Here is a 22115-nt window from a genome sequence, read left to right as displayed (position 1 = left end):
TAATTTAATATTATTTTTTTTTAAAAACAAATTGTAATGTTAAAAAAAATAAAAAAAAAAAAAAAAAAAAAAATTAAAAAACGAAACGCGCGAAAATGTGAAAATTTAAATTTAAATTTTATTTTCATTTTTATTTTTTTTATTTTATTTTTTTTTTTTTTTTTTTTTTTTTTATTTAAAATTTAATTTAATAATTAATTTCATACTTTTTTCTTAAAATTCTTTTATATTAAAGATATTAATTCTATCAACAATTTTAAGTTTACCAAGTAATGGAGTAAAATATTTAAAATGTTTTAATTGATAATGATTATCTCTAATCCAAATTGAAATTAATGAATTTGGTAAATCTCCAATTGAAATTGGAGTATTAATATCATTAATTATAATATATTTAATTGAAGGTGGTAACCATTTTTTATTAATTGGTTGTTTGAAATTTTTACCAAGTTCTAATAATTCTAAAGTTTCTGGTAATGAATTCTGATTTAGTGATGATTAAAATTCACCAAGACTTAAACATTTTAAAATTTACAAATGAAGTAAATCGTTTTATTGGTTTTTTAAATGACTTGTATTCAAAATTTGATAAATTTAAATTAATTAAACCATTAAAACAATTAAAATTATTTTCATAATAAATATCTAATGGTTTATTTTCAAGTAATGAAATAATATTTAATGATTTAATTTTATTATCACCATCACCATTATTATATAATAATTGTTTATAATAATGATCATATTGGTTATTTCTTGAGAATTCTAAATGCATATATTTAATTTGATAGGGAATAACTTGTTCATAACCATAGAATATTGATAATTTAGTAACAGATGGTGGTATTATTGATAAATTGTTTATAAATTTTGATAATTGATTATTTAGGGATATGTTACCATCCTTTTCAAATATTTTAAATTCTAATCTAGTATGTAGAATTGATTTATTTGTATAATTTGAAAATTTTAATTTTAAAATAGAATTTGGTAATACACCATCTATTAATGATGAATCATATGATTTTGATAAATTTAGCTTTGTTAATGATTTTATTTGAATTTATTCTTTTTTTAAAATAAGAATCAATTGGGAATTTAATAGTATTTATTGAATTTGGTAAATTATTATCAATTTATTGATCGAATGAATTACCAAATTCAATAAATACCCTTGTAAACCCATTGGGAATTGATTTTCAATAATTGGTTCATTATAGTAGTAATTCAATTTCAAGTATTTTAATTGTTTAGGCATGGCTGATTATTTGTTTGAAATTTAAATTTTAGTAAAAGCTTTTTTTTTTTTTTTTTTTTAATATAATTATTTTTATTTTTCAAAATTGGGTTTATATCAAAAAAAAACTCTTATCAACAAATCAGGAAATCAAAAAAAATAAAAATTAAATTTTATTTGTGTTTGGTCTTTAGATAAAACAAATATAAAAAAAATTTCCAAAAAAAGCTTAACGTTCAAAAACGTTAGGCGCCTTTAGTTTAAAAAAATAAAAAAAAAAAAAAAAAATTTCCCTCGCAAATATCATTTTTTTTTTTTACAAAAAAAAAAATTAAAAAAAAATAATAATGAGTATTCAAATTAATTCATTGTATATAAATAATTATAATAATAATAAATAACATATAAAAAAAAAAAAAAAAAAAAAAAAAAAAAAAGAAAATGGTATTGACTACCGATACCAAATTTTCAGAAATTTATGATATTATTAAAGGTGATTCAGTGCAAGGTGAATCAGTTTTAATTTTAGTTGCAAGAGATTGTGATTCAATAGCAGCCTGTAAAATATTAACAGTATGTATCTAAATAATTTATCATCTTTTTAATTTCCTTTTTTACTTTTTTTTATATATATAAATAAATGGAGGAAGCGTTTTTTACTAAAATTATTTTTTTTTTTTTTTTTTTTTTTTTTTTTTTTCTCCTCTCTCTGCCTAATAAAATTAAATTCTAATAGGAAATTTTAAAATCAGATTTAATAGCATATAATATTAAAGCAGTATCAGGATATGAAGATTTAGAGAATGTAAATTCAACACTTTTAGAGAATGAAGAGATTAAATCTATTATAATGATCAATTGTGGTGGTAATATTGATATAACAAATGTATTTACAAATTTAAATGATCAACAAGTTGCATATATCATTGATAGTCATAGACCATACTCTATCAATAATATTACCAATGAATCATCTGTACTCATCATTGATGATGGTACTTATATTGAACAAGATGAATTACAACAATTATCTGATGATAGTGAAGAAGAGGAAGAGGAATTAGAGGAAGAAGAAGCTGAAGAAGATGTTGTTGAAGATGAAGCAGAAGAAGCTGAAGAAGCAGAAGAAGCAGAAGAAGCAGAAGAAGCTGAGTTTGATCCAGAAAATGAAGATAATCCAGAAAATGATGAAGATGATGGTGGTAGTGAAAATATTGATGAAAATGAAAGAAAGAGTAAAAAAAAGAATAAAAAAGATAAAAAAAGTAAAAGAAAACATAGAAAGAAAAAGAAGAAAAAGAGTGAAAAACTTGAAAAAACTTATTATGGAAAGAGTGCAGCAGTTTCAATGTATTCATTAAGTACATTTTTAAATAAACAAAATTTAGATGATCTATTATGGTATGCAGTATTGGGTTTAACAGATCAATTCATTCATGAAAAGATTACATTAGACTCTTATGAACAACAATATAAAAATTTTAAAGAATTAATTTTAAATAATTATCCAACCGATGGCGATGATGACCAAGAAGAAAGATATAGGCCAGGTAATGACGAGGATGATTATGACGAAAATGGGGATTTAAAGAGACATCCATCGTCAATGTTCTTGCATGGCGATAAGATTATACCAAGTGACGATTTCAGATTCATGCTTTACAGACATTGGAATCTTTACGAATCATTATTCAACTCGCGTTATGTTGCATGCAAACTCAGGGTCTGGAAAGCCAAAGGCAGGTTCCAGCTCGAGTCGTTATTCGCAATGATGGGCATACCGTTGGACCAGGTGAAGCAAAAGTACAACTCGATGAATGTCCATTACAAGAAACAGTTGAAACAACTACTCGCTATCAACGGCCCAAAGTTTGGTTTGGTGAATTTATATTTCAATAGTTTTCTTAAAAAGTATTCAAACAATTCAGAAATATCAGCGTCAGATACAGTTTATGCAGTGACCGCGTTAATGGAGTCTGATAATTTAGAATCGGATCAATCGGATCAAGACATTTGGGAACAAAATTTTTGGGAAGCTTATGACTCAATCTCAAATAAAAATATTGATCTATTAAAGATTGGTTTAAAACAATCGATTCAATTACAAAAGGAAATCACTCGTCAAGTAACTTCAATGATTGAAAAACGTAGTGTTATCTTGTCTGGTCCATTCAGATATGCATTCATCACAGAATCTTCAGATTTAAAATATTTCATTCATCCATTGGCACTAACTAAATTAGGTTTATTCATGATGGATGCTTTCATTTCAATGGGTAAAGCTAAAAGACCTTTCTTAATTGGTGCTTTAAATGAAAATAAAAATTCTTATTTAATTGTTGGTATTTCTGGTTCACATAGTACTGATATTCAATCAAAGTAAGTAAATAATAAAATATTAAATTAATAAATAATAATAAATAATAATAACCTTTTTACATTTTATTATAATAATAGTACATTTGGTGAATATTTTAGAAAATCAGCTGAATATACAGATGCAACATTTAAATATCAATCATTTGATACATCAATTGTTGAAGTTTCAAAAACAGATTTACATAAATTTGTAGAACATCTTCATGGTACAATGCAAACAACTCAAATTTCTAAATAAAAATAAAAATAAAAATAAAAAAATATTAATAAAAAAAATATATCAAAATAAATAAATTTATAGTAAAAATGGGATTATTTAATTTAAATTTGAGAATTATTTTGATTTTATTTGTAGTTGGTGGTGATTGTTGTGATGATGATGATAATTGTTGGTAAATTTGGTTAAAAGTTAAAAATAAAATAAAATAAAAAAATGAAATCAATTAATATAAATAAATTAGTTTTTTTTTTTTTTTTTTAAATAAATAAATTTTATTCGATTATTAAATAAAAAATTATTATTACTATTTAAATATAATAATTATCGTTATCGTTTTAAAAACTTTAAAATTTTTTTGTAATTGTTCGATTAGTTTTTTTTTTTTTTTTTTTTTTTTTTTTAAATTATTCTTGTTGGTTATTATTATTATTAATATTAATATTATTATTATTATTATTATTATTATTATTATTATTATTATTATTATTATTATTATTATTAATATAATATTCAATTAAAGTACATGATGATGGAATATTTTTAGTTGATTGTTTAAAAGAATTACTATAATATAATTCATTTAATTTTTGTGGAATTGTATTTGATTCAATTGGTTGATTAAAAGTTGAACCTAAATCTAAACTTTGTAAAGCAGAAGGTAAAGAACCTGGAATAATTGATTGATTATAATCATCACCAAATTTTAATGATTGTAATGTCGAAGGTAAACAATCGGATGGTATTGATTTATTGAATTTTGAACCAAATTCTAAGGTTTGAAGATTTAATGGTAAACTACCGCATTGCAATGACTGATTGAAACAAACACTCATACCCAATTCAATGATTGAATTTGGTAGTGAACCAGGTACAATGGATTGATCGAAACTGTAGCCGAGGTCTAAAGTCTTCAAATTCTTTGGAATTGAATAGGGTGTTAATTGTTTATTAAATTGACCACATAGATAGAGTTCCTCCAAACTTGATGGGAAAGAACCCTTTTCCAAAGGCTGATTAAACTCTTTAGACATATGGATCACCTTGACGGTGTTGGGGATTGCGCCATCGACCAATGGCTTATTGTAGGCGCCTTGGCAGAATGAAAAATCAATTTCCTCAACTTGGCCACCTTGTAATAGCGATGGAATGAAGCCTGGCTTCAATTGGCAGTTGAAGGATGGTCCAAATTTGATTTTCTTAATTTGTGATGGTGTTGGAAGTATGCCTGGTAAACTGGACATTTCATTATTATTTTCAAATTCTAATGATTGTAATGACTGTGGTATTGATCCATGTAAAATTGGTTGTTCAGAATTTAATAATTTTAAATCGATAACTGATGATGGTATAACACCTGGTACAATCATTTGTTTTGATCCTACAATTATCAATGTTTTCACTGATGATGGTATACAACCTGGTACTAAAAATTGATTTCCAATTAATTTTAATGTTTGAACAGATGGTGGTATAACACCAGGCATTAAAACCAATCCCTCCTTTTCAATCTCTAAATTCTCAACAAATTCTCCAATTAAACCAATTGGTAAATTTAAATAATCTTCATCTTCTAAAATTAATTGTTGTTGTTGTTGAATTTGTTGTTGGGTTTGTTGTTGAGCTTGTTGTTGGGTTTGTTGTTGTTGGGTTTGTTGAGCTTGTTGTTGTGGTTGAATTTGAGTTTGAATTTGTTGTAATTGTTGTTTATATGAATTTGATTTTATTGTTAAATTTTTAATATAACTTCTATTTTTATATTCTAATAAAGATTTTATTGAAAATTCTCTAAATTTAACATTATAATTTGTAAATGAACCATTATTAAAATATTTTTTATTTGGTTGTGTTGTTTCCTTATCAACAATTTTAAATATTCTAATATGTTGAAATATTTTTTTATTTATATAAATATTTCTAAATATTGAAAAAAATAATTTATCATTATTATCAATGACTATATTATTATTATTATTATTATTATTATTATTATAGTTGTTGATTGTATTATACATGTTTTATTTGAATAAATAAATAAATAAATAAATAAATAAAATAAATAAATAAAATAAATAAAATAAATAAAATAAATAAATAAAAGTTTTAACAATTAATTTAAATTAAAAATAAATAAATAAAATAAAATTTTTTTTTTAAAAAAAAAAAAAAAAAGTTATAAGAAATAAATTTGTGAGAGGGAGAAAAAAAAAAAAAAAAAAAAATATGAATCGGAAAATTAAAAGTTTAATTGTTTTTTAGATTTTTTTTTTTTTTTTTTTTTTTTTTTTTTTTTTTTTTTTTTTTTTTTTAATTAATATTGGTATGATGCTATTAATTTATTTGGAATTGAAAAATGATTATAAAAAAAAAAATTTATAAATTATTATTATTGGCTATTATTAGTTTATTATTATAAAACAAAAATAAATTAAAAATAAATTAAAAATAAATTAAAAAAAAATAATTATTTTTTTTGAATAAAATAGATATTAAAGAAATTGAATGAAAATTAAAACAATAATAATAACTATATGTTATTTTTTTTTTTTTTTGTGTTAGAATGTGTGTGTGTGAAATTATTTTTTTTTTGAAAAATAAATAAATAATTTTTTAAAAAATATGTACAAGAAATTTTTTTAATAATAAATAAAATAATTTTAATGAAAAAAAAAAAAAAAAAAAAAAAAAAATATTAATAATAATAAAATAAAAAAAAAATAATTATAAAAAATAATTAAAATTTAAAAAAATAAAATTTTAATTTACATAATATATAGAGTGCTCCCTATAATGATGATATGATATTTTATTGTGGGGTGTGGGGTGAATTTGTGAGTGGTGTGAAAACTGTTTTATTGTGTATTAGAGTTGGGAAAAAAAAAAAATAAAAAAATAAAAAAAAAAATAAAAAAAAAAAAATAAAAATATCTCTTCAAATTTTAGTTGAGATAATAATGATAATAATGATAATAACCTGGTGATACTGTATATTGAATTTATAAATTTAATAATATAATAATAATTATAATTATGAAAAATATTGATTTTTTTTTTTTTTTCTTTTTTCAATAATTAAAGGCAATCATATAATGAAACATGGGGGGGTAATTAATAATTTTTTTTTTTTTTTCATTTTCGTTTTCATTTTTTTTTTTGTTTTTTCAAATTTTAAAAACTCGTCCCATTTTTTTGATGATGATAGAGACTTATTACAAAACAAATATTTATAGAAGTAATAAAAAAAATAAAATTAAATAAAAAAAAATAAAAAAAACCCCTCACCCACATTATCAACCAAACACACACAAACACAAAATATTATATATATATATATATACCCACATACACACATACATATATTATTAATTATTATTATTATTTTTTTTAACTCTATTTCTCTCTCTGCAAGTTTTATTTGTACGTGATTTTTTAAAAAATAAAAAAAATAAAAAAATAAGAAAATAAAAAAATAATATCCAATACCTTATAGTTGATACCACAGTTATCAAAACACATATACACAAAAAATTCCCCACCTAACTACTCAATTTACAACACACCCACACCCACACCCACACACTCTTTTTTGCAAATAACAACAACCGACTACAATTCACTATGGTGAGGAGGAGTCGTTCCTCTGTGTGTCCAGAGGAAGAAGAATCATTAACGATTAATAATAATGATCAACAACAACAACAATCTAATTACAATAATGAAAATGATAACGACACTACTACAACAACAGCAGCAGCAACAACTACCACCACCACTACCATCACAATAAATAATAACAACCACACTAACACCAACACTAACACCAACACAAACACCCACACAAACACACACACTAATACTACTGGCAGCGCCATTAATAATTATAATTATAATAATAACGATGATTTTTATGATGATTATGACACTACAAATGATTATTTTGATGACTTTATAAATAATGATAATCATATTGATGATGATTATATTAATAATTACATTGATCAAATGAATGATATTAATAATAATAATAATAATAAAAATAATAATAATAATAATAATAATAATAAAAAAAATAATAATAATAATAATAATAATAATAATAATAATAATAATAATAATAATAATAATAATAATAATAATAATAGTAATAATGTGTCTGTTGATCAACAAATAACAAAAATTATAAACAACAAAAATAATAATAATAATAATAATAATAATGATAATGATAATATTGAAATAAGTTATAATAGTAATAAGATAGCTGCTAGTAATATTTCAAATATTACATCTGTATTTAAAAATAATAATAATAATAATAATAATAATAATAATAATAATAATAATAATAATAATAATAATAATAATAATAATAATAATAATAATAATAATGAAAATAATAATAAAACAAATTTTAATAGTAATCCATCTATTACCTCATTCAGTAATAATAATAATAATAATTACAATGATGAAGATAATAAAATAATAGAAATTTTAAAAAAATATTTTGGATTACATTCATTTAGACCGAATCAATTAGAAGTTATAAAACATACGATAAGTGGTGGAGATTCATTCCTTTCAATGGCAACAGGTACTGGTAAAAGTTTGTGTTTTCAAATACCACCTTTATATTTAAATAAAACTGCTATTGTTGTTTCACCTTTAGTATCTTTAATTACTGATCAAACTTTAAAATTAAAATCGTAATATTAAATAATAATAATAATAATAATAATAATAATTAATAATAACTAATAACTAATAATTAATAATAATTTATAATAATTTAGATTAGGTATTAAAGTTACAAAATTATCAAGTGATATTAAAAGTAGTTCAAAAGAATATGAATTAATATTTAAAGGTTATTATAATTTAGTTTATATTACACCAGAGAGAATTATTAATGAGTATCAATCTATTGGAGAATTAGTGAGAAATGAAAAGATATGTTTATTTGCAATTGATGAAGCTCATTGTATAAGTCAATGGGGTCATAGTTTTAGAGAGAGTTATAGAAAATTACAAGAATTAAGAAACCAGTTTCCGACAGTACCAATTATGGCAGTCACTGCAACTGCAACTAAATCAATAGAGTCTGATATAATTAACAATTTAGGAATTGGTAATGGTAATTGTAAAATGTTCAAATCATCAAAGAATAGACCAAACATTTATTATAAAGTTATAATTAAAGATAAACTCGTCTCTAACGATTTTAAAATGATATTGGACATTCTATTGGAAACGAGGAAAACCATTGGCGTCGTGTCCAATTCTACTATCATCTATTGCACAACCATTCAAATTGCGAATGAATTGAATCGGTTTTTATGTGATAATAAAATTCAATCAAACGTTTATCATAGTCAGTTGGGTGATAAACAAAGAGATGAAACTTTAAAGAATTTCTTATTCAATAAAACTGAAGTCATCGTTGCAACCATTGCATTTGGTATGGGTATTGATAAGCATGATGTTCGATTAATCATAAACTATGGCGCGAGTAAAAGTGTTGAAGATTTCTATCAAGAATCCGGCAGAGCTGGTAGAGATGGTTTACAAAGCTTAAGTTTAATTATTTATAGTTTACAAGATTTTGTAAAATCTTCATTTTTATTGAGAAATAATAATAATTATAATAAATATTCATCATCATCATCATCATCACAATCATCACAATCATCACCATTGTCATCGTCATCATCACCTTCACAATTTGATTCATTAGAACCAAAAAAATCAGAAAATGAGAAATTATTAAAATTTAAAGAAATTTTAATTAATAAAGTTAAATGTAGAAGACAAATGTTGTTGGAAGCATTTGGTGAAGAATTTATAATTGATGCTAATAATGGTTGTGCTTCATGTGATAATTGTGTTGAATTAAGGGATAGTAGTGATTATATTAATTTATCATTTGAAGTTTTACAAGTTTTAAAATGTATTTTTGAGAATAAAGAAAGAAATGGTACAAAAATAACAATATTAATATTACGTGGTTCTCATTCAAAAGAAATTAATCAAATACATATTAAAAATTCATTATATGGTAAAGGTAGTTTATTTTCAGAGAAATGGTGGAAAGAATTAATTCATCAAATGAAAGCCGAATCAATCATTGTTGAACATTGCTCATCAAATTTTAAAACAATACTTAAAATCACTCAAAAAGGTAAAGATATTTTAAATAGTAATTTTCAACAACAAAAACAACAACAACCAATCTTAATTATGAATAATGATATCTTAAAACCTGAAATAAAGAATACTCAATTTCATAGAAATAATATAACACAACAACAATCACAACAGCAATCACAAAAATTAAATAATGATAATAGTAATAATAATGAATCAAAATTATTAAAAATTGAAGCATTTACAAAACCAAATGAAATCGATCCAATAGTTATGAAATTATTTAAAATTTTAATTGAATTTAGAAAAGAATTATCAATGTTTTCAGAAACACCAACATTTCTTATTTTCCCTGAAAATACTTTAAGAAAGATAGCTCAATTTAGACCATTAACAATTGATGAATTATCTCAAATAGAAGGTATGGATCATAAAAAGGTACTGGATCATGGTCAATCAATCTTAAAAAAAGTTCAAGAATTTTCAATTCAAGAAGGTTTATCGATTACTCCTAAATTACCAATACAACCACCACCACAGCAACAACAACAACAACAAATACCTACGAAAATCACTACAACCAAACAAATATTTAATGTTATCAAAACTTTTAATAATAATAATAATAATAATAATAATAATAATAATAATAATAATAATAATAATGGTAATAATAATAATAATTTAAAGAGAAAAGATGAATTTACAGAATTTGAAGAAGCACATATGTTCATTCCTAAGAAATTAAAAGAAGAACATGATAATAATAATAATAATAATAATAATAATAATAATAATAATAATAATAATAATAATAATAATAATAATAATAAAAAGAATGATGAAGTTATTATTGAGTACAATTTAGCTAATGTATTTAATAAGAAAATTCAATATTCAAAAGAAAAGTCGAATATTGTTTTAGATGCTTTTAGGGAAGCAAGAAGAAATTCTCAAAAAGATTGTAATTAGAAATGATCTTCCATTTTTTCTAATTATCTTGTTTTCCTAAAAATTTTAAAAAAATTTAAAATTACAATAAATAAATGGACCATGCAGATCACCTAATCCAAAAAAAAAAAAAAAAAAAAAATAATTGATAATTTAATTTTATTTTTAATTTATTGGTCTTTGGGAAAAAACAAATAATTTTAAAAAAATAAACCAGGAAAAAGTTTTTTTTTGATTTGCAGATATATTATTTATTTAATTATTTATTATTAAATTATTATTATAATAATAAAAAAAAACGAAAATAAAGAAATGCTCATGATCTCGATTAAGATCTCAGATATTAATATTATATCAGAAAAAAAAAAAAAAAAGATTTATTTGATTTATTTTCAAAAAAAAAGATAAAAATTCTTTTAAAACAAAAAGATAAATTTTTTTATTTTTTTTTTTTTTTATTTTGTTTTTCAAAAAATAAATAAATTTCCTCAGTCATGTTATTATTTAAAAACAAAGTAGATATTTTATTATTAAAGGTGGTTAATTCTTTGAATGAAAAAATAAAAAAAATAAAAAAAAAAAAAAAAAAAAAAAAAAAACAAAAATGATTTTTTACTTTTTGATTTTTTTTTTTTAAATGCTTTAGAATCTAAAACACATCCTTTGGCAATAAAATGGAAATTAGTGATATTTTATTTGATGATTTAGTAGTAGGAGAGATTAATGACGATTTTATTTGTGTAATTTGTTCACATTTACAAGTTGATATTTACCAATGTGTAGAAGGTCATTTTGGTTAGTATTTTTTATTTTATTTTTTATTTTAAAACTTTTTAAAAAAAAAAAAAAAAAAAAAAAAAAAAAAAAAAAAAAAAAAAAAAAGCAAGTACAATTTTAATTAACATTTTGATTAAATTTATTATTAAAAGCATGTAAAAATTGTTTTTTAAAAATGATTGAATTAAAAAAACAATGTATGACATGTCGTTGTGAAATTAAATCAATTGAATCATTAAGTAAGAATAGATATTTAGAGAAAGAAGTTAGAAAATTAAATATTTATTGTCCAAATTCATTTTCAGATTTAAAGAATAGTATTAAAGATGAAAATGCTTGTAAAGATATAATTACAATTGAAGGATTAGAAACTCATTTAAAGAATTGTAAATTTACATTAAAAGAATGTCCAAATAATAAAAATTGTAATGATGATAATAAAAATAAAGAATGTTTAAAAATTAGACAAGGTGAATTTGATCACCATTTAAAGGAATGTCCAAATTCTTTAATAAAATGTGAACATTGTTCAATAGAGATAACAAGGTCAAAGCAAACAGACCATATTGAAAATCATTGTTTAAAAGTTTTAAAACAATGTGAATTTTGTTTTAAATTAATTGAAAGAGGTGAATTTAATAATCATCAAGATACAATATGTCTATCGAAATTAATCAAATGTCCATTTAATGAGGGTGGTTGTGTGGATTTGGTGAAGCGTTCAGATATTAAAGAGCATTTATCAGTACTTGCTGGTGAACATCTTTTATACTCTATTACAATGATTAATAGTTTATCATTGAAATTAGAGAAATCAAATTCAGAATTACAAGAATCAATTTCATACTCAAGGTTATTGAAAAAGGATTTTAAAGAATTAAAAAAATCAAAAAGTTATTCTGGTAGATGGGTAATTGAAAAATGGAGTGAAAAATTAAAACAGTATGGTAAAGGCCAATCCATCCAATTCCAAAAATTCAATACTTCAACATCACCATCATCTGCATTTTCCTATTTCACACTCAGACTATTCCCAAATGGTCAATACAATGGTGAAACAATTTCAATTCATCTTGTAAAATTATTTAGAAATAAATCTAGAATTAGTTTTAGCTTTGAAATTGAAAATCATATTAACCCATCATCAAATGAAGAAATTGATTCAAGATTCCTATTTGGTAATTTAAATGATTATTATTCAACAATTTTCTATAAAGAATATAATAAAGAAAATGGTTTCATTTCTGAAGATGATACTTTAGTAATTCATTTTAATGTTGAAATTTTAAAATATTATGATGATACATTTATCACAAAATAATTAAAAATAAATAAATAAAATTTAAAATAAATAAAATTAAAAATGTATAAAATAATATTTCTTATTTATTTATTTTTTTTTATTTTATTTTTTTTATAAACTAACAATTTTCATTTAACCATTTAGCAATATTTATCCATTGATCTAATTTTGAATCAATTGTATTATCTAAAGAATGACTTTCGTTTAAATACATTAAACATCTAAAAAAAAAAAAATATATTTTTAGTATACAAATATATGTTTTTTAAATAAAAATGAAATAAATTAATATTTACTTTGTTTTTATATTTCTTTCAATTAAATTATTATATAATAAGAGTCCTTGTGATTTACTATAAACTCTTTTATCTTTTTCTCCAAGTAATAATAAAATTGGTATTTTAATTTGATCAAAACAAGTACTTGGTGAACAATTTCTCATGATTTCCAATTCTTTTAATGTTGGTAACGAATTATATAGATTATTTTTATCAATACCACATTTAAACAAACACCAATCTTGAATATCAGTTAATGTAGCTAAAAAACTATTATCAATAACTGGATTTCTTAAAATTACTGTTTTAATTAATGGTTCAATTGATAGGTATGTTGCTAAATAACCACCATGACTACCTCCAATAATTGATATTCTATTAATATCAATACCTTGTTTATCAATAAATTCAATTGAATAATTTAAAGAAGATAAACAATCTTCTTTATCAAGTGTACCAATTTTACCTGGTAAACAATCAATAAAATCTTTACCACATCCACTTGATCCTCTATAATTTGGTATAATTATATTATAACCTAATGATTGTAAATATCCAAATGGATATGTATATTCAATCGTAATATTCATATGTGGACCGCCATGAATAAATAATATTGTTGGTCTTTTTATTATACTATTATTATTATTATTATTATTATTATCCTCATTGGAATTATTGTTTTTATTATTTTTTACATATATTAATTCAAATGATTTAATATTACTATAATCATTATTATCATTACTACTATTATTATATGAAATTGGGACTTTATGAATTGAAATTTCACTTGAAATTAAATTTTGATTTTTAATTGGTGATTTATAAATTTCAATTGATTTAATAATATTTAAATTATTATCAATTTTTAGTAAATAAATTGAAGGTGGTTTATTAATTGATGAAACTCTTGTTAAAATCATTCCTTTCATAACACTGTAAATATGATAATTTAAAAGTTGTTGTTGTTGTTTTTGATCATTACTTTCGAAAATTCCTTTACTTTCTATAAATTTTAATTTTTTGGTTAAAATATTAAAAGAAATCATTTTATTAATTGATCCAACTGAATTTGAAAAAATAATGGTTTCATTATTAATAAATGTACATTTAGGAACTCCCATACAATAAATTCCATAAAATGATTCTAAATCATTTGAAAATTTATAATCTATCAATGTTTGAAATTCTATTTCACTATAACCACCAGCACCACCAGCGCCACCAGCACTACCAGCACCACCAAGTTGTAATGAAATTTCTTTTGACCAAGGTAATAAAAATAATTTTGAACATGAATTATGATTATGAATTAATTCGTCAAATCCAATAAAAACCAAATTATTACCGTCTGGTGAAAATCTTAAACTTCTAAAACTAACTTTTTTATTTGAATTAATTAAATTTTTTATATATGCAAATTTATCATTTGAATTTTTATTATTGTTATTATTTCTTTCGATTTGTAAAAAAATTTTAAAATTAAAATAATAAATTGAATTAATTCTACTAAAACATAATTTCATTCCATAAATTCTTTTTCCAATTTCCCAACCTAAAAATAAAAATCCATTTCCATTTGGTTCCCAAATAACTTGACCTGCCATTATTGAATCAATTGGGAATGGTTCAATTGGATAAACAGATTCTTTTATTAAATCAATTATAAAAATTGTTGGATTATGTACATTTGAATATGTTTCACCTAAATTTTCCTTATATAAATATTGATCACCTATATTTTCTTTATTTTTTAAATCTTTTTCAAAGAAACCTGAACTATTTTTTATTTTATTATCTGCAATAAAAGCTATAAAATTTTCACATGGTGACCATGAAAATCCTCCAAACCATTCTAAATTGATTATAGTTATAAAATGACAAAACATTTATTTTAATAAGAAAAATTGTAAATAATTAATTATTTGTAAATTAATTTAAAATTTTTATTATTTATTATTATTATTATTCATAATAATTACCATCATTTAAAATTTTTCTATGTATATCTTTTGATTTGATTGTGGTAATTAAATTATTGCTATTTGTAATAATATCAAAATGATATTCAAATTCTGTATTGTTAATTTCTTTAATTATTAATTTTTTTGAAAATGAATTTGAAATTGAAATATTTGTTGTAGTTATTTCAATTGGGAATGGTGAAGAAATAACTTTATCTATATTGTTCCCATTTAATTGAAATAAAATTGATTTATCTATTTGATATAATTTATTTTTCTTATTTTCGAAATCAGTTTGAGATAATGCAATTGAAACATTAACTGTTTCTTCATCAAATCCTGTGAAATTTGAATTTACAACTGTTGGTATTGATATTATTTCTTTAAAATTATTAATTATTTCTTTCATTTTCATAACCTAACTTATAAAAAAAAAAAATTACAAAAAAAAAAAAAATTAAAAAAGAAATAAAAAAAAAAATAAAAAAAGAGGTTGGCTATATTTAAATTATCTACGTGGGGTAATAAAAAAAATAATAAAATAACTTTTTTTTTTTTTTTTTTATAAAAGAGTGTTTTGTAAACTGATTAATTTTATTTTGAATTTTTTTTGTGTGAGAGGGGTTAAATCACAATAAATAGATTTTTAAAAAAAAAAAAGAAAAAAAAAAAAATTGGTTTTTTGCAAAAATAATAATTGTAAAAGTTGGTCAATTATTTAAAGAAATAATAGCTACTATGGTACTGTTATCATTAGCAACTAATAAAGACTCAAGAAATATTAATAACATGATGCTTAGAGCATATAAAAATAAAATAAAAAAATAATTATAATTGTTAGATGAATAAAATAAATATATTTTATTGTATTTTTTTTTTTTTTTATTTATATATATGATAATTTATTTTTTTATTTTTTTTATTTATTTATTTTTTTTATTTAATTTAATCGGAAGTATGTTTTTGATTATTTAAATTTAAACGATCTTCATAAGAAGCACCAGTAAGTTTAAGGAAAACACTTTCTAAAGATGTTTGACTAACATTGTAATCATCTAAAATGGTTAAATGAGAGAGTGATTCGAATAGAGTTGAAATTTTAACAGGATTATCAGGTGGATTTGGAATTTCGAAACTTGCCATAACATCATGTTCATCCAAGACAATAGAGTTTGGAATTGCTTTGAGAACGGTTTGAATACCACTATCTAAATATTCCTTCTTAAATTTAACATCAAAAGTATAACCAGCACCAAATTTGGATTTAATATGTTGAATGGAACCTAAACATTTCATTTTACCATCTCTCATGATGGTCATTCTATAGCATAAAGCTTCAACCTCTGCCATACTATGACTTGTGAGAATGATAACTTTATCTTTAGCAAGTTCACTAACTACATTCCAAATATATTTTCTAACGACAGCATCACAACCAGTGGAAGGTTCATCGAGCGAGACAATAGATGGATTACCCAACATTGCAATTGACAATGAAGTCTTTCTCTTATTACCACCTGAATAGCCTCCAGTATTTGAATTTGCAATAGCACCAAGATCCATCATTTTAATGAAAGCTTCAACAACTTCTTTAACTTTATCCTCTGGAACACCTTTAATTGCGCAATATAATGTTAATTGTTCACGAGCAGATAATAATGTGATGAGAGCATCAAATTGTGGACATAAACCATTGCTTCTTAATGCTTGACCTCTATCAGTGATTAAATCATGACCATTGATTGTAACTTCACCAGAAGATGGTACAATATCACCACAAAGCATTGCAATAGTAGTGGTTTTACCAGCACCATTTAAACCCAAGAGACCAAAGGTTTGACCTTTTGGAATAGATAAAGTTGAATTATAAACAGCGGCCTTTGGAGCAGCTTTACCAACTGCTGGGAATAATTTATGAAGATTTCTAAATTGAAGTGGTTCATCATTTGGACCCACTGATAAGAGTCTAGTTCTTTCGGCGGTAACATCTGAATCTTCATCATCTGGTGGTGGTGGAGCTTCAATATTCTTTGGATTTCTAATTTTACCAATTAATTCTGGAGTATAATCTAAAATCATAATCCAAGATACCCAAACGATACAATGAGCTGCAAGAATGATCATTGGTGAACCACCATAATCCATTGACCAATAATTATCGACTTTAAGTGTACCAACACGTACAGAACCTGGGAATTCAGAAACTAAGAAAAGAATTCTACTATAGGCAAACAATGGTGAGAGGATACAGAAAACTATATCAACAGCATCTGCAGCTTTTTGGAAATCAACATCTTGATCAATGAGTACTTGAATACGAAGATTAAGACTAATAATTACGAAAATAATACCAATTGCAAAATGAATTGCAGTGATTGCACCAGTTGCTTTACCAAAACTAGCGAATCTATAAGATAATAAATAAGATAATGGTACAACAGAGACACAGAATAAAATTAAACAAAGGAACATAAGACCAAATTGAGATTTATAATTTTCACGAATACCTGCCAAGATACAAGTTGTCAATAGAATAAGAATGAATGAAAAGAAATAATCCCAAACTAAATTTGATAACCAATAAACATATTTCTTACAACCTGAAATATAAAGTAATCTCTTTACACGATTGGTACGTTCTTGTGCAACATTACCAGCGAATGAACCTGCCATTAATGCATAACCTGCCATCATAATAATAATAAAGTAAACGATTGATGAAATATTCATACCTTCACTTGCAAGATCGAAATTTGATAAAACATGTTTAAATGGCATATTTGTAACTTGAATACCAATGTTATTATGTTTTCTTAATACGGCATCATTCACTAAATTAATATGAACTGGTAATGAATGAATATAATCCTTATTATAAAATGCTGTATAATCAATTGTTGTTGATGAAACATCAATTGGTAAGGTAAAGTTAATTGCACCAGCTGATGATTTATAAGCAAAAGAACCATTTGTTTTACCTTCAATTAAATAATCTTCAAAGTTTTCTGTTTGTGGAATAAATCTAAATTTATTAAAGTATGGACTTGAATTTAAAGAATTTTCCCAATTTAGTTCATTTGATGATTGCATTGGTACAAAATTATTTTCTAAACCTGAATAGATACCAAGATTCATAGTTAATGGAACGGTAGCATTATTATAGAAAATTTGTGGTTTATCCATTGCTTTATACATAATAATTGAACCAATAATGAAAACCAATGGAATTACCAATGTTAAAAAGAATGATTTTGCATCTTTAATTGAAGTTTTAATACGTTTAATCAATAGACCTTTAAATTGTTGGCCAGCTTTAACACCAGTTGAACTAATTGCAATTGATTTTCTAAGTTGTTCAAGATCTTGATTTTCATTTTGATCAATATTGAAACCACCTTTCTCCAATGCAGCTTCACGACCAAGACTAAGGAATACCTCTTCCAATGTTGTAACTGAAATACCATAAGTAAGTAAACCAAATGATTGTAATCTATCATCAAATTCACGGAAAAATTGGGCGAAATGTGGTAAAGATGCAGTTGGAAGACGATAACTTAATTCAGTACCTGCATTTGATAAAATGGTAGCTTCTGGAATATAATTATGAATAAATTCTGTAACTTGTTGAGCGTTAAAGTTATTCATTGATGATAATATTTTACTACAAGTTAAAAGATAACCACAACCAAATTTATTTTTTAAATAAAGTGATGAACCATCACAACGTAATTTACCATGAGAAATAATTGCAATACGATCACCCAAATAATCGGCTTCTTCTAAATAATGAGTTGTGAGAATGATAGTTCTACCTTTTTTATATTTTAATAAAAAGTCCCAAACAACTCTTCTACTTAATGGATCCATACCAGATGAAACTTCATCCAAAAAGATGACATCTGATCTACCAATGAAAGCAATACCAAGACAAAGTTTACGTTTTTGACCACCAGACAATGAACCAGCTTGACTATGAATTTTTTCTCCAAGATCAACTTCAACGGCCATTTTTTCAGCTTCTCTTTGAATTTCAGATGGTGAAACACCTTTTAATGATGCATAGATTTTCAAATGATCCAATACTGTCAATTGTTGCCAAATGATATCAGTTTGTGGACAAACACCAAGATGTTTTCTGACGGATGACATTTGATTTAAAATACCATAACCATGAACAAATGCGTTACCATTAGTTGGAGGTGTTAAACCTGTCATCATACCAATGGTTGTTGATTTACCACTACCATTTGGACCAAGCAATGCATGAATTTGATTTTCATACATATCTAAATATAAATCATTAACTGCAACTCTTAAACCATCACCAGTATTATATTCTTTTCTAAGATTACGAATTGAAATTGTAACTTTTTGACCAACTCCAACTGGTGTCATTTCAACATCTTCATTTTGATAAGTTGATTCAATATCTTGTTCATCACCATTTTCATTACATTTCTTTGGGAACCAATATTTTTTAGTAAATAAGAAATACCATTTTTGTTTTGTACCAAATTCAGTTGTTACAACATTATCTAAATACCAAACTAAAAATATATAAAAGAAAATATCTAAAACTAACATTCCAATTACTTGACTAAAAAAAAATAATAACAATAAAAAGTTAATAATTATTATTATTATTATTATTATTATTATTATTATTATTTATTTTATTTTTACTTACTTTTCAGTTACCATCATATCCCAATTATAAGTATTAATTTCTTCTAAATCTCTAGCACTCATTGCAAAAATTGAACATGCAATTGCAATTGGTGAAATTAAACAAAGGAATAATTTAGCACCTGGAGCAAAATCATATTTTGCAACGAAAATACCACCAATATTAATTGCAATAATAATTACAAAAGAAAGTAAACCACAAAATTTGGATTTATCAAAAAACATACTTAATATGAATGCCAAGAGTAATAAAGTTAAAAGATAAAGAATTAATGTAAATATTACAACTCCCCAATTTGTATGATGAATTACTGATGAACCTTTTAAAATAATTGAAATTATTAAATTAACTGGTAGAGCAGTTACTAAACTTGTAATCATCCAAGAGATGAAATAAGCCAAATCATTTAAACCCATCATTTTCATTGATTCACGAATTTTAGTTTCTTTTTCAATTACTAAATCTGTTATTAAACGGAAACCAAAAATCATTAATGCTGCTGTGATAAATACTGAACCTGCGTCTTTGAAAATACCATCTCTACCTTGGATCCATTTTTGCCATAATTCTGTCCATGGATCTGGATAACGTTGACCCTTTACATTTAATGTTTTATTTAAACCAAAGTAACTAAAGATTGCTTGATCCATTGCAACTTGTGTTGCAACAAAACGTTTCTTTACATAAACTTCACTATCTGATGTATCATCCTCTTTAATCAACTCTTCAGTGTCCATAACGTCATCACTATCAACTCTAATATTATATTGAAATGGATTGGTACCACTTGATAATGCACTATTATTAAACCAAACTGCAGAAAATACAAAATCTGATTTATTTTGAAAGAATGCTTCCATTGCTGTTTGATCATTAATCTCTATAAAAAGTTGATCAATTTGTGTTGAATTCAAATTTTTTGCTGTTGCAACTTCATTCTTTAAAATATTCATAACTCCTAATTGTTCAACATTTAATGCTCCATCTGCATTACCATAAAGTAATACTGTATTTTCAAATCTATTAACAAAGTTACTTGCATTATATGGATCATAATTTGCTTTAAATGCCATAACCAAAACTAATTAAAAAAAAAATAAAAAAAATAAAAAAATAAAAGAAATTAATTTGTTTGAAATAAAAAAATAAAAAAAAAGTAAAATGATTAATAACACCACACACATAGCTGAAAATAGATTGAGTTTATTTTTATTTTTATTTTTTACTTACCTAAAATTGCAAAAATTACTAAAATAACAATAATCGGGAATAAAATTTCGCAACAAATTGCACATTTTGATTTACCTTTTAGTAAAAGATTTTTTTTGAGTAAAGTTCTAAGTTGTGATTTAAACTCTCCCATTTTTTTTTTATATATATTTATAAATTTTATGCGTGATTAATTAAATAAATAAATAAATTTTAAAAAAAAAAAAAAAAAGTAAAAACAAAAAAATAATAATAAAATATTTAAACTATAAAGTAATGTTACAACAATTAAATAAATAAAATAAATAAAAGAAAATAAAAAATACAATGATAAAAAATGTGTTAAAATAAATAAATAAATAAAAAATTTATTTATTTTATTTTATTTACACTTATTATTTTGATGTTTGTTTGTTTGTTGAGGTTATAATGAATGAATGAATGAATGAGTGAAAAAAAAAAAAAGTTTTTTTTTGTTTATATAATAGGAAAAACTAAATCAAAAAAAATTATTTTTACCATCACACATGTAACCCTCCTTTTTAAAAATAAAACAAAATTAATAAAAAAAATTAAAAATAAAAAAAAAAAAAAAAAAAACACTTAGGAAGTCCAAAATCAGCTGATTTTTGAGTGTATATTTATAAATTGTATGCTTTGTTGAGGGTTACAACAAAATAAAATTATCTGAAAAAAAAAAAAAAAAAAATAAAAATTTTTTTTTTTTTTATTTTTAGTTATGGCGTAACAACAGCAAAAAACAATTCAAAACCTCGCGATCAATAATTTTTTTAATTATTTATTTTTAATTTTTTTTTTTTTAACGTTTGTTCAAGATTTGAAACAAAAATCCAGCTGTGTAACCCCCTTTTTTTTTTTTTTTTTTTTTTTTAAAAAAAAACATTTTCATTGTTTCCAATTTTGTAGGTTAATGTGACCCAGTAATTAAAAACTCGATAATCGGAC

The 22115-nt window shown here is 22.8% G+C and overlaps 7 protein-coding genes across 7 annotated transcripts; 3 read left to right on the top strand and 4 right to left on the bottom strand.

The window, feature by feature from the left end:
• Positions 1-213: 213 nt before the first annotated feature.
• Positions 214-1258, bottom strand: DDB_G0268342 (hypothetical protein; the record flags this gene model as incomplete). The annotated part of the gene is made up of 3 exons (XM_642189.1): positions 214-483; positions 536-1039; positions 1157-1258. The coding sequence occupies 3 exons, from the start codon at positions 1256-1258 to the stop codon at positions 214-216; spliced, it is 876 nt and encodes a 291-aa protein (XP_647281.1).
• A 420-nt stretch (positions 1259-1678) lies between these two features.
• Positions 1679-3854, top strand: cdc45 (cell division cycle protein 45; the record flags this gene model as incomplete). Its single annotated transcript, XM_642188.1, has 3 exons — positions 1679-1810; positions 1974-3616; positions 3695-3854. 3 exons carry the CDS (start codon positions 1679-1681, stop codon positions 3852-3854), a joined length of 1935 nt encoding a protein of 644 aa, XP_647280.1.
• A 386-nt stretch (positions 3855-4240) lies between these two features.
• Positions 4241-5848, bottom strand: DDB_G0267746 (hypothetical protein; the record flags this gene model as incomplete). The annotated part of the gene is made up of 1 exon (XM_642187.1): positions 4241-5848. One exon carries the CDS (start codon positions 5846-5848, stop codon positions 4241-4243), a length of 1608 nt encoding a protein of 535 aa, XP_647279.1.
• A 1603-nt stretch (positions 5849-7451) lies between these two features.
• On the top strand, positions 7452-10949 carry wrn (ATP-dependent DNA helicase RecQ family protein; the record flags this gene model as incomplete). The annotated part of the gene is made up of 2 exons (XM_001732895.1): positions 7452-8539; positions 8627-10949. 2 exons carry the CDS (start codon positions 7452-7454, stop codon positions 10947-10949), a joined length of 3411 nt encoding a protein of 1136 aa, XP_001732947.1.
• Positions 10950-11602: 653 nt separating this feature from the next.
• On the top strand, positions 11603-13026 carry DDB_G0267744 (hypothetical protein; the record flags this gene model as incomplete). Its single annotated transcript, XM_642184.1, has 2 exons — positions 11603-11723; positions 11858-13026. The coding sequence occupies 2 exons, from the start codon at positions 11603-11605 to the stop codon at positions 13024-13026; spliced, it is 1290 nt and encodes a 429-aa protein (XP_647276.1).
• Positions 13027-13126: 100 nt separating this feature from the next.
• DDB_G0267742 (hypothetical protein) lies at positions 13127-15662 on the bottom strand (the record flags this gene model as incomplete). Its single annotated transcript, XM_642183.1, has 3 exons — positions 13127-13229; positions 13305-15144; positions 15272-15662. The coding sequence occupies 3 exons, from the start codon at positions 15660-15662 to the stop codon at positions 13127-13129; spliced, it is 2334 nt and encodes a 777-aa protein (XP_647275.1).
• Positions 15663-16198: 536 nt separating this feature from the next.
• On the bottom strand, positions 16199-21303 carry abcA2 (ABC transporter A family protein; the record flags this gene model as incomplete). Its single annotated transcript, XM_642182.1, has 3 exons — positions 16199-19850; positions 19941-21021; positions 21171-21303. The coding sequence occupies 3 exons, from the start codon at positions 21301-21303 to the stop codon at positions 16199-16201; spliced, it is 4866 nt and encodes a 1621-aa protein (XP_647274.1).
• Between the last annotated feature and the right edge of the window lie 812 nt (positions 21304-22115).

The sequence above is a fragment of the Dictyostelium discoideum genome (genome assembly GCF_000004695.1).
Source record: "Dictyostelium discoideum AX4 chromosome 1 chromosome, whole genome shotgun sequence".
Lineage (NCBI taxonomy): Eukaryota > Evosea > Eumycetozoa > Dictyosteliales > Dictyosteliaceae > Dictyostelium > Dictyostelium discoideum.
This window is presented reverse-complemented; position numbering and strand designations above follow the sequence as displayed.